The following is a 13684-nucleotide window of genomic DNA, read 5'->3' on the forward strand; positions in this document are numbered from 1 at the left end:
CCCTATTTTTATTTCAACATATAACACAATTAGTTTTACATTTTATGTATTTTTTTAAATAAGAGTAGATATGACAAATTTAGACAACATGAAAATATTACAATTTTCTCTCCTAAACCATATATGAAACAAGGATAATAATCACTGGAGAGGCATATTTAGCTGACTAGAGAGAAAGGAAGGCCTTGATTTTAATTTGATGACCAACATCTACAAATTATTTCTGCGTTTATGTAACAACATAATATTCCAAAATTTTCAAAGATTAGTTGTTTATAAAAGTTACATATAGAGTTCACAAACAATCACAGGTTTCCTACAACTTACTGCAGACTCGTGAATCCTGACATGAATACTGAAAGGCAAAAACTTTTCAAGTCCACATGAGCTTAGAAGCAAAATCTTTCTGACAGCATTTCTTCACTTCTTTGATCATTTTAATATCTTTGCATCTCATTACCTATCTGTGGATTTTACATGTCAACAAGAACAAAGCTCTGCCGAATGATCAATGGCTATTTGTTAAGGAGGAACTTAGATTCCTTCCGACTTAGATCTCTGAGATCTGCAATCAAACAGCACAGGATGCAGCTACAGAATATGCATCAAACATCTCGAAAATCTGAACTAACACATGAATACTGTTCCTGGAAGATGGTAACCAAACCATTAACAAATTACCATGCTTCAAATAACAAATTTTGGGTTGCATAAAATATTATTTGTACAGTTATGATCATATAGTCACACAAACAAACATTTACATTGTACGTACATTACAGGCACACACATACACATAGAAAAATAGATTCAAAGATACATATTATACAAAGCCAGATATGGATATAAATAGTAAAGTACATTATTTACCTATAAAAGAATAAGGTGGCAACATTTTGCTCCATCATCTGAAGATTGACTTGATAATTTTGAAAGATGCAGAAGCCATGAATAGCTTCTCATCATCTTTCTCGCATTTTCTTAACCTCTTCGTAAATTGAGTCAAAAAGAACAGTTGGAATATACCTCTCTCCAAAGCTTGGAAATACAACCTTCAATATGAACAAAGTTCATGGAAAGAGCTTAAAATTATGATTGCACGAAATTGAGTAAGAATGCAAAACACACATCTGTATTTCTTCGTGATAAATGCGTGCATTGTGGCAATTTATGTGTTATACATGCTCTTTTTTGCATAAAAATAGATGGAAAGGAAAAAACATAAAAGAATATCTGCAAGAGAAGTTTAAGACTTTGATTTTCAATGGAATTTGGTTACATTGGATGCCATTGGCAAACTAGTTTGTACAAGTGTTTAAACTTGAGTTGAGATAATGATTTTGAATTATAGAATAGGATTCTAATAGTATTTTTCCATTTTAGAAGATTTCTTGTCTTATTGAATATGTTGTATTTCATTATTATTTTAATAAAATATTAGGTTTCTTCTCCAAAATAAAATCTTAAACTTACTTTCCTTTTACTAATCATCCTTATGCTTTGTGTTTTAATTAACAAAATACACATCATGAGTTCACTGACCGATGGAGAGAGACTAATGAGAGGCACAATAGAAATTCATTGAACCAAGATGTAAAAGGAATCAACAACTAGGACAGCCGGTTCCATCAAAATTTTCATTTCTTTCTTTTCTTTTGCCCTTTCTTTTTTTCTTTTTCTTTTTCTTTTTTTTTTTTTTTTCACGAAAGTAAAAACTTCGGCTACATTTTATCTCTGAACAAAGTCAACCTTAAACTTTAATTATGACAATTGGGTCTTTCTGTTAACAAGTTCTATTAAAATTTTAACACAAACTTTCATATATCAGACATCATATGACTTATTTTAACGGAAATTACAGTGTCAAAATAGTAAAAAGGTTCAAGAATTAAATCATACCCAGTAGCAAAATAAGTTTACAGTGTACATTTATTTGAAATTTCATTGTTCAGATAAGTCATCATAACAATGACCTCTACTTAAAATAAAAGTTTCACTTCATTTCATCAAATTTTAAGGAAATTTGTAAACAAGAGACTTGATTGCAAAACTTACCAGAGCACAAGGTTAACACTGTTTACAAAATAAGTTTTAAGTAAACTGACATTAATGTCAAGGAGAGGGAGAAAATTTATGGTCCATCCAGAAAAAAGCAAATATTTTTTAGTGTTTTCAACTTCTTAACATTATATTGATTTTCTATTAAATTGACACTGGTTGATTCTTAAAAAACTCTTTCCTTACTATTCTCTGAATCTTAAATAGAAAATTAGAGAAACCATTATACTCGCATTTCCAATTTATAATTTCTGTTTCCTGAATTTTCAGAAAATCATTTTTTCGAACACAAAACTTTGATTCTATTTAATGTTATACATGTGCGCATGTGAGAGTCGACAAAAAGTATAAAAGAGAAGAAAAGTCACCACAATAAGTTTTCCAGCATTCTCAGATCTTCTTGCTAAACTTAATGCAGCAGCTGTGGCAGCTCCTGATGAAATACCAACCTAGGGACAAGCATCACATGAGTAATTATCAAAGCCAGCTTCATTCAGAAACATAGGGAGAGGCAGGTGATGCCTTTTGAAATCATACAAGTCAACTGTGTTAGGTAGCCAAAGGTAGGTCAGAAAAGGTAAATACAAAAAAAATAAAAAACAAAAAAATAAAAAATAATAATAATAATAAATTAATGTAGGAAGCAACCTATGGCATGAATGGAGAATTATATCTAATAAAATATAAATATGTACAGATGTAATATATGGGTATGTGCATGAAGAGGACCAACGTTGTACAATATTTTAAAATTAAACTGAGAAGACCTCAAAAATGCATAATGCTAAGATAATACTCAGAAGTTACCAGCAAACCTTCCTCCAAAGCTAATCTCCTAGCCATTTGGATAGCTTCATCATTGGTGACCTACATATTTTGTTTCAATTGATTACAATAGTCAGATACTTTGTGCGACCAAATTCAAAACAGAAGGCAACACTTGTTATAATAACCAAAAGCATACAAAAAAAGGCAAACAAGAAAATCAAGATCTGCAGATTAAGCAAATTTCATAGACCAACTAGAAAATCAAACAATGCACAGATAAATGAGGAACCTAGTAGTTTATCTAACCTGCTAATGGATAAACTCTCCACAAACCCCATAAGCTAACGAGAAAAAGGTAAGGACCACATTTATTGGAAACAGAAAACCCGATCAACTTTATCGAGATGACAGATCATATAACAGGAATTTACAAGAGAATTAGATGCTACCATTGCAACAATCTCTGGTACAAGAGGGGAGACTTTCCAGCTCCTTCCATCTTCAATTTCATATGAGCCATAAGGAATGGTGACAACCTCTTATGAGCGGCTCAACAAACAAAATTTGAAATCTATAACGTAATCCTCATAAGTTAACTACACGGGTCAAGATGAATTTGAGGAAAAACTTAGGTACCTCTGACAAACAATATTCTTTTGGTACCCAAAATAGTTAATGACAAGCTACCCCTTTCATACTCACTTCTTTTCAAAAGCCAGGCTTTAGATCTTCAAGGCACTTATGATTTTTGGAGTGGCTCCACTTGTGATTGGGGGAGACTTGGAAATTGCCAACCAAAAAAAAAAAAAAAAGTAATTGAGGCATGAATACCACTCTAGAGTCGGAATGTTAAATATCTTATGCTGCACTCCCAGTTTTTAGGGTTACACTCACAGGGAGAATTCTTTATCTTTTTTGATAAATGAAATGACAGATATGAGGGGGTATAGGTTGTATGGCTTTTATTGGGATTTTGCAATATGAACCACACGATTGTATTTTATATTTATGTGTTTTGTGAATAAAGTCTTACTCATAAAGCAGAAAAGAAAATGCATAGACAGATGGACCATTGATTCATTGAACAGCTAATAATAATTAAGCCAAACCTAAATGGATTAAGAAAATAAAGAAGCTTAAAAATATATTAACCTTGATAACCTCATCAAGCAGATTAACATCCATAATGCTTGGCACATAACCTGCATGAATGTCTGGCCAGAGTGAGAGAAAGAAACATAACTTTCTTAAAGCAGAAGCCACAAACTGCACCAAAACTTTGATACAATTAATGTAAGGAGAGGTACAGTGCTATTAACCTGGATTTTCCCCTGAAATGACACTCCTCTCTGCAGGTTCCACACCTATTACCTATGCAAAACAGTTATGAAACATGCAATTTCTCCATTAAAAAACTAAAACACAGCAAAAGTAGTACCGACATTAATTGCCTTCAACAAGGGATATACTTCATTTGCCCATTAAGGTAACTTAAATAAATTTAACTACTACAATTACTAGTCCAGCATGATTTATATTCTTGCCAGCGATTGGGCAACACTAAAACTGTTGTACTAGAAAGATAAAGCATAAACGATAGTAAGATTACAAGTAATTCTTCATGGGCATTGAAAGTGTAATGTTATTCATAATCAGATTAGATTATCTACTATACTACATCAAACTGACATGCAAAATTTCAAACCAAGGTGCCTAATACAGAATTCTTAATTACCTAAATGTTATTCATAGCTATGCAACAAGTATTAATGTTCCCTTCAAGTCAGTTATTCTACCTCCAAAGCTTTTCTCCTTCTCTTTCTTTTCTTAGCCTCTCATCTAAATTACTCAATCAAACAATAAAATTTTATGCACACAAGCATACTAAAATACAATAGATATACAGTTTTACTGAAAACATGCAAAACCTAAAATAAATATCAAAAGTTAATTGCTACCAAATATTTAGATTGTGGCCTTGTAGAGTTTAGTGTACTTTCAATACTTCCCTTTTCTTAAATATTGAACTTCAATGAGCATCTTTCAGCATTGCTAGTTTATATATTCTTATGCGATAATAATGCAGCATATATTAACACTTCCAAAAATCATAAGGAAACTCAAGCAAAGAATTATCCTGACCTTTATTTCTTTGTTCATCATTTTCAGGTAATGCCCAGTCCCTGTAACAGTACCACCAGTTCCAACAGCAGCAACTAGCATGTCAACAGTACCCATAGTATCCTCCCATATTTCTGGTCCTGTAGTTTCAAAGTGGATCTGCAATTCAAGGATTTTAATATTAATTAAATAGTGCATTGCACCTCATATAACATAAAAGGATCAACAGTTGGTCCAAATAATAGCATGTAACAAGATCAGGTTATAGAATTAACCTTTGCATTAGCATTATTATCAAACTGCTGAAGCATATACGAATTTGGCATGCTGAGGACAATTTCTTCGGCTTTATCAACAGCCCCTTTCAGACCTTTATCTGGGTCTGTCAAAACAATATCCGCTCCAAATGCACGTAAAAGGACTCTCCTTTCAATATTTATGGATGCAGGCATCGTGACTATAAGTTTGTATCCTTTAGTTGCAGCAACAAGAGCAATACCAAGTCCTGTATTTCCAGTAGTCGGTTCAACCAGTATACTCTGCAAGGTTAAAAGCAAGACTCTTACAGTGACTCAACCAAAACCCTAGTTCACATCCATTATAGAAAAAGAAAACTATTAGAAAATTCACAAAAGGTACTTCAGATAACAACAGGTATACTGAACTATAAGTATTAAAGTAATACCACCTCACCTTCCCAGGAGATATAGCTCCACATTCCTCGGCACTAGATATCATGCTATAACCAATTCTGGTAAATGGTTAACAACAAAATTAGTTCATCTATAATGTATCTTCCTTTAGCACACAGTGAGGTTAAAGTGTGCAAAGTCTTGTATGGGGGGGAGTTTTTACTTTTCACATATGACCATTAGTTTCATAAAAAATTTACTAAGCTAGCACATGAAATACTATTAGATAAGAAGACAAACAATAGTTAATAACTAAATCCGCATTCATCATTGAAAGATTAAAAAAGAAAAACCTCCCATAAGAAGTAAAAAAGGAGCAATTTCCTCTTATTTCACAAATAAGGTTACCTGTCCTTGACACTTCGGCACGGTTCCATCGATTCAAGTTTTGCAGCAATGTTTGCCACACATCCATCTGTAACTTTGTTGAGGTATACCATTGGTGTCCTTCCAATCAACTATATGAACTTGTGAATATCAAAGAAAATCAGTACCACAAAGAAGCTACGAGTAGATATTAAGAACACAAACCATAATGCAAATATTAGATGGTTACAACTTGAAATAAAGTTGCTCACTTCATATTCTCCAATCAAACTATGTTCAGATTTAGTTAAATTTACAATATTTTCAAAAACATACAAATCGCCCAACAATTTATCACCAGGGTAAAAATAATAATAATAATAATTACAGAGCCACACACAAACATAAATAACACAGCAAAACAATACATATTATAAAGTGAGATGTTTAACCAAGTATATATATTATAAAGTGACACAACTTCAGGCTTTCAGCAATTCTAAGGTAATAGTAAATTCACTTATTCACAAATCTTGGACATCTTTTACAGTCTTCAAACAGGGATTTCAATGTGCGTTAGAGCTTCAAACACAAAGTAGTTTTTTGAGTAATATAACCCCCCAACAACACCCCCCTCCCTCCTTTTTTTTTTTTTTTTGACAGGATTCAATGTAACTAGTCTAACAGTTAAAGTGAGATGGTATATATGATTACCAGTTGGGTATCTAAAATTTAATCAACAAAATACCATACATATAAACATCCAATCTAAGTCAATTGTAAAGCAGATAAAAATTGCAAAATTTATAAATTCCTTAGAAATCAAATGGGAAATGTTATCTGACATCAATTGAATTGAGTATGATTTTAATTTTCCATTCATTGGTAACAAGAACAAGATTGAACAAAGAAAATTACAAAAATAATAATAATAATAATAATAATAAAAGAAATACCCAACATCAGAAAACCACGAAAATACCCTTTTGAAATGTCAGAATATTATTAAAAATAAAAAAGAAAAATAAAAAGAAAATAGGGGACAAAGCCAAACGTCGAAAAAGATGAACTGGGAATATTAGATAGGACGAACAAAAAAAAAAAAAAAATGTAGGGAAGTGAGTGAGACAGAACCTGAGTTACGTCTTCGGCAATGTTGACAGCGTCGAAATCAAGCTCTTCTCGGTTTGCGAAAACGGATTGCTGACATTCTCTGAGTTTTCTTCTGGCAAAACAGCCATTATTAGAGAAGGAACTACCGTTATTAACTCTCAGCGAGGCAAAACGCTGCCGTTTTGGAGGGATCGACAAGGGATGAGACGGAGGAAGAAGAAGAGCCAGAGGAGTTGATAGTAGCGCCATTGCTTTTGGAGAAAGGTTTTTGGAGGGGTTTTAATGCAATGTGTATTCACATTTATCCTTCCTCGTTGCATTTCTTTTTTTTTTTTTTTTTAAATAAAAGTTAATAATTTTTATTTTTTTTATTTTTTATTTATTTTTTTTTTTTTTGTATATGAAAGAAAAAAATACAAAAATGAGAAATTATCATAGTTAATAAATTGGACTATTTTAGTAGATATTATGGCAGGGCAGAAATTTTCTTCAAAATGTTAACCGAGTCAAATTGAAAATATTTTTTTATTTTTAAATTGAAAATAAATTTTATCGTATTTTTTTATTTTTTATTCTTTAAAATAACTCAATCAAATAATTTTTAAAAAATTAAAATATTAATTATTTAAAATAAAAATAACACTGATGAGGGTAAATTATATGAACTAGTCTTAAACTATTATTATTATATACTTGCTAATGGCACTCTAAATTGTAGAAAATATACAAACTATAACAATATTGACTTAAAATGAAAATCTAAAATTTTTTTTTTTTGTTTTTTTTTTTACAAAAGTATATTTTCTAGGTGTGAGTAACTTTATGTAGAAAAAAAAAAAATGTACACATAAGTAATTTAATTCTTATGATATGAAAATTTTACAGAGAAATGGTCCTATCAAATATGTCAAACTCTTAAATTCCCAAGCAAAAATGATTTTGCATTTTTTTTTTTTATGACAACTTATTTAGCAATTTATATTACATTTGGATTACGTTTTCTCCTATTACCAACCAAATCATGGAAAATAATTTTTTTGGAAAACTAATTATAAAATTGATTATGAAGAAAATGAACTAATTTCTAAAAACTTCACCACGTACCAAATGGAAGCACAAGGAAGATGCGTGTCAATGCGTTGATGCTTCATGTTCTTGGTTTTTCCACGGAGCAATTTCCAAAATATATAAGCTTTGCAATAATGATATACAAAAGAAAATTATGTGCAATAATAATTAAAAAGGGGAAAAAAAATTGATTGAATTAAAGAATAACCATCATCAAATATCTCTGGCCATAACGAGCAGTTATGGCTGATACATTTTCCTTTTTCTCCCCTCTCCATTTTTACAAAAACATTATAACATCAGACTCAAAATCTGCAGTGAGAAATAGACTGCAATTCTCACTTTTTTCTTCTAAAAGCAGCAAATTCTAATGCTGGCTTATGTCAAGTGCTCTAACAACAGTAAGAGTCAAAAATAATGTTGATATCCCTTCTCCTTTCTTACCAAAAGTTTCTGGGCGATGGTATTGATCTCAACCCCCTCTCTTTGCGGACAAGGGAGCGGGAGAATCGTCTCGATTTGTGTAGTTTCCTTCTCATAGCAGGAACCTTGCGTGCAACTGCTTGCCATATCATTTGGACAGCATCATCTTCCTTTGACGGATACTGAAACTCGTAGAATTTTTCGACCTCTTGCAACCTCTTCCACATTCTCGTCCACTCGTCTTTCTTGATGCTCCTGATGAAGTTTATGACAAATTTTTCTTTAAGAGCATCCCTTGTACGGATGAATATGCAAAACTCAGAGTAGTCAAGCACATCCTCATATGGGAGTTCAATTTCATCACTGATGATGACCGGGACACAATGGCTAGCTATAGCATCAAAGAGGCGGTTTGAAGAAGGGGTGTCACCTGCTATGTTGAGGCAAAATTTTGAGGTGTGCATTCCCTGGGTAGCCTTGTGAACTCCATCCTTTTGAACACTCCCAAATGCAAAATGTACATCTTTTTCATGTTTCAAAAGATAAAATAACTCTTGCCGAACAAAGCCACCCTGAAAATAGAAACCCAGATTAAACAGAGCTATGAGTAAAGCACAAGCATCCTAGACTGGAAAAAACAAATATATAAATAAATGGTTGATTTCATAAAAACACCTCAATTTAGCACCATGATTAGTACAGTAAAACAAGTAAAAAAAAAAAAAAAATGGGCTTAAACGAAGTGTGCAAAGAATGGACATCCAAATGTGCATCAGGTTGAGACATAGATATTTTATCTACCTGATGATAATTTCACTAACTACTTGGAAGATCTACATATAAGCATATACTTATATGGACACAACTAGAAATATCTACATAGGAGAAAACTGCATGCAACAAGGGATCAAGAACAATACCAAGATGATTTTACCATCATGAAATTCAGAAACTACTTGGAAGCTGTGAAATCTCAATCATAAATTCCATAGCTGAAGGGAGAGTGTTTATTTGTATTCCTTAAGACAAGCAAATTTACAGAAGAAAAACTTATAATTTTGTTATGGTATCTACATGTCAAGATTATAAAGTGGACATATCCAATACACCCATTTATATGCTAATTAAGAGTAACCAAACTGTTGTACATATTCTTCAAACATACTCCATGTAAATCTCCTAAGCAAAGTGAATCCTTTGTCTCAGGAAGTAGATATCAGTGGAACACTGAGTTTCAATAAATAGAAAGCAATCATCAGCACTCGATGCAAGACAGCGTTGTGCCTACGAGGACATATTTCTATAAATCTCCTAAATTTGTCGAAGAGTTATCCCAAAAGATAAAAACATTATCCATCAAACAGATTGATTCCCAAGGAAATACAGTGACTAGTTAAAGAGGTTAAAATATGAATGAGATGAAAACACAGCAGAGAATGTGGGCTGGTCATCCCCTATAAGTTACCATTACTCCTCATTCAATAAGCAAAGCAACTCATTAGACTAGACAAGGCAATATGTGCTCCTAGCACGGTCAGTAAAGAAGAGTCATAAGAGGATAAAGAACAATAGGTCAACTTCTAAAATACAAGAACATGAGAAACAATCACAATTGCATTTTCTGTGGACTAATGGACACAAACTATTATAATCATAACAACAGAGCTACAATTTTTTTCAACATCTAACTAGGTTGAAGATCCAATATGCATCTAAATATGCAGGATTACAAAATTTCATACAAGTTAACCCACACATGACACATTGCATGTTGCACATTTATAATTCTGTTTTAACATTTTTCATATAAGAAAGAATATTAAAAGATAATACAAAAGTCAAGAACAGGTCACATGAACCTAACACCTTGTAGCTTAAACATGTCCCAATGTTCAAGAAATACGCTTAAAAAATGCAACTACGTCGGACTTCTAGAGCCAAAATAGACATGCATTATTATAGCCCAAAGGACTGTTGAGGACAGGCTAAATCCAAAATAAGCAAAAGTAGACAATTTTTTTTTCTTTTTTTTTTTTTAATGTTTTGAAGAGACAAGAAAAATAAGAGCTGCTAAACAGTACGTAACTATGTATATATATATATATATATATATATGAGAAAAAGAGAACATACATCCTTTCTATATATTGCTCCTTGGAAGTACAGCAAAGTTTGGCGGCTATCGAAATCAGATGTGTCATTAACATAGGACCTAATTACATGTTTGTAAGGCGCAATGACATCTTTCTCCACATTTGCAATATTTGGAGGATACCTTCCAAAGTCAGAAAGTATAAATGTTGCAGGCCATAGTTTCATCCTTGCATTTAACATGCTATTTGGATGGTGAGCCAAAATTAAGTGATCACTTCCACCTGAACTCTTCCATTCCTTTTGAGCTGTCAAATATCTCACCAACTTCTCTTGCAGTACCTTGTTATTGCTCCTTTTCTGATGTGGGTTCGTCTTGGAGTATCGGTTATAGCTTAGGGATGAAAAGAATGGAACATATATAATGTCAGCTTCACTTGCATTGCGAACTCTTATTGCAGAACGAGGACTTTGGGCGTCAGGCAGTTCAGAAGCCAGAAGATCTAAGGTCAGCCAATATTCTATACTATGTTGCAAATTCAATCCACCTGGATAATCAGGTATTTTGCTTCGAAGATCAGGCCAGACGCTATTCCCTTCGGGTTTCCAATCCAAGAGTCCAAAATGAAACTCAGGGGGTAAATCATACATGAAAACCTTAAGGACTACTTTGTTATTGGTAACAAATTCTATGGTCTGTTCAGCCTGGGGTGCTTCTTTGTCTTGGGATGATGATGATGAAGATGGTGGTGGTGGTGGTGGTGGTGGTGATGATGAAGATGATGACTCTTCTTCAGCATCCACAAGGATGGATCGATTTCCAATGGAGTCAACATCATTTTGACTCTGTGTTGAAGTACTTCCATTTTCAACCGTAGAAAGAAGCTTTGAATTGGGTAGCAAAGTATGGTCAATGAAATGAGGACGACCCGTGGAGCGCAACACAAAAAACCATGACAATATGAAGAGAATTGAAGTAACACTAAACAAACAAAACAAAGATTTCCTAGCAATAATCCCAAAGGACCCGGCATTTCTTTCACCCATTGCAATTCTAATCCCAAAAAATTTCTACCAAAATTCTCTACGAATCATGATTAAATATCCCAAAAAAAAGAAAAAACAACTACGAAATACAATAGAAAATCACAGATTACCAATGATACAGAGAACCAGAACCGAAAGGCAGAGATATTAAGCCCAAAAAAAAAATATATATATATATATATATATAGACTTTCAAATACCCCACGAAAAATAAACCTCTAGTCTGGTTTCCAATGCAAAAGATCGATTCAAAATACTGAGATAACCCATGAAAGTACAACAGCAGACCTCATCATGGTCATTTTCATTCTCTCACCCCATTTCTACATTGCCCAGAAATAAGAAAATCACAAGGCCCAAAAGGAAGAAAACATTAAGCTTACCAAGAGTTTCCAATGAGAAAAAGAGAGCAAACCCAGATGAAATCAAATGCAATCTTGCCAAACCCAACATGAAAAAAAAAAAAGAAAGCACCCAAAAAATCAAAACCAATAGAAGAATTAAGAAGTCAAAGAGAGTTTGAATTTGGGTGTTTGGTTTGGTGGGAAAGAGTGATGAAAAAATGGAGTACCGTAGAGGGAAGGAAATGATATTCAACAAAGTGATTTGTTACCCAAAGTAGCAGTAGAAAATACAAATTTGTTGTTGATTGAATTTCCTCACCAAGAGTCTCTTTCTCTCTCTCTCTCTATGTGAGTGCCTCTGTGTGTTAGCTGAGAGTGCCAAGTCTCAGAAGTTAGGATTCGGAAATAGCGTGGGAATAGGGTCTTTCCGTTGAAGCGGGCAAGCTTGGCTCCCCTTTTATGGACTTGTTCTTTTCTTTCGGATATGGAATTAATTTCTTGGCCTACTTGGCATTTATATACATTGGCAACATGTTTTCTTCTTTTTTATTTTTTTATTTATTTTTTTTATTTTTTAACTTTCTCTAAAAATGTTTGATACTTTTAACAATCCAACTAGCCAATAGTTTAATTTAATCAGGGAAAAAAAGTATTGAGAAATATATCTGTAACAAAAATAAAATCAAATTAAATTAAACAATTTACATTCAACTTTTAAAAAATGTTGATCTTTTAGGAAAGATAAGATATTAAAAATTCAAAAAAAAAAAAACTTTTAGTTAATATTTTGATGGATATAACATTATTGCTGTCAGTTACACGGAGTGAGAAATATTTTTGCTTCTACGGAAGATATTCGAATATTCCCTATTCTTAAGTAAATAAATGTTTACATTTAAAATATAAAAATAATAGTTTCTAAGTAAATAAATATTTCTCAACCACACAGATTGCATTTACGATTTTATTTGTTCCTAGATTGCACTTTTTTGTTGTGAGATTTTAATTCATTAATTAGGATATCGTATCCTATCCAGTCTCTTCTGAGTCCTTGAATTTGAGTTTGTACAAATATATATATATATATATATATATATATAGTCTTGAATGCTATAAAAGTTACCTTTTTTTTTTTTTTTGTTTTTTTGTTTTTTTGTTTTTACTTTCTAGACATTCCATTAAATATATTTACCTACTTTGAGAACTCCAACAATGAAGTTTTTAGCCTCACTAAAACCCATGATTTTTTATGGATATTTTAGACTTAAAATAAAATAAAATTAAAAAAAAAAAAACTGTACTGATAAAATTGAGGACACTTTTTGTTTGCATATACACAATTTTGTTTTTATTTCGGGTTTGAGAATTACCATTCATGTACTGTGGTATTTCCGTCAACTTTGGTGGCATACCTCTTCCTCATATCTACAATAAAATAATTTACCAATAAGTTTTCTTTTTTATATTTAAAAAAATAAAAAACTAAATAACAAAAGAAAGCGAGAGTAAACTTGTACATTATAAAAATTATTAAAAATACATCTTTAAATTTAAAATTTAAATTTGAATTCGATTATATCTGTCAAGATGAAAAAAAATAAATCTAATTACTTTAAATGAACTATGTTTCCTTTTTGAAAGTGTTAGTGAATT

At 32.1% G+C, this 13684-nt stretch overlaps 2 protein-coding genes across 8 annotated transcripts; both read right to left on the bottom strand.

The window, feature by feature from the left end:
- Nucleotides 1-167: 167 nt before the first annotated feature.
- Nucleotides 168-7347, bottom strand: LOC107432999 (S-sulfo-L-cysteine synthase (O-acetyl-L-serine-dependent), chloroplastic). 6 transcript variants are annotated; one of them, XM_048465967.2, is made up of 11 exons: nt 7080-7345; nt 5988-6097; nt 5641-5698; nt 5223-5486; nt 4969-5106; nt 4146-4197; nt 3979-4028; nt 2866-2925; nt 2427-2507; nt 871-1052; nt 168-565 (listed from the first exon to the last, which is right to left on the bottom strand). In XM_048465967.2, the coding sequence occupies exons 1-10, from the start codon at nt 7305-7307 to the stop codon at nt 963-965; spliced, it is 1131 nt and encodes a 376-aa protein (XP_048321924.2). In that variant the 5' UTR covers nt 7308-7345; the 3' UTR covers nt 168-565; nt 871-962. The 6 variants fall into 6 exon arrangements, with proteins under 6 accessions (XP_048321924.2, XP_048321923.2, XP_015899722.3 ...); XM_048465966.2 differs by having other exon boundaries at nt 168-647; XM_016044236.4 differs by having other exon boundaries at nt 168-647; nt 5988-6106; nt 7080-7219.
- Nucleotides 7348-8296: 949 nt separating this feature from the next.
- Nucleotides 8297-12516, bottom strand: LOC107433000 (probable arabinosyltransferase ARAD1). 2 transcript variants are annotated; one of them, XM_016044238.4, is made up of 3 exons: nt 10683-12516; nt 8980-9121; nt 8564-8804 (listed from the first exon to the last, which is right to left on the bottom strand). In XM_016044238.4, the coding sequence occupies exons 1-3, from the start codon at nt 11685-11687 to the stop codon at nt 8698-8700; spliced, it is 1254 nt and encodes a 417-aa protein (XP_015899724.3). In that variant the 5' UTR covers nt 11688-12516; the 3' UTR covers nt 8564-8697. The 2 variants fall into 2 exon arrangements, with proteins under 2 accessions (XP_015899723.3, XP_015899724.3); XM_016044237.4 differs by having other exon boundaries at nt 8297-9121; nt 10683-12515.
- Nucleotides 12517-13684: the final 1168 nt, after the last annotated feature.

The sequence above is a fragment of the Ziziphus jujuba genome, chromosome 11 (assembly GCF_031755915.1).
Source record: "Ziziphus jujuba cultivar Dongzao chromosome 11, ASM3175591v1".
Lineage (NCBI taxonomy): Eukaryota > Viridiplantae > Streptophyta > Magnoliopsida > Rosales > Rhamnaceae > Ziziphus > Ziziphus jujuba.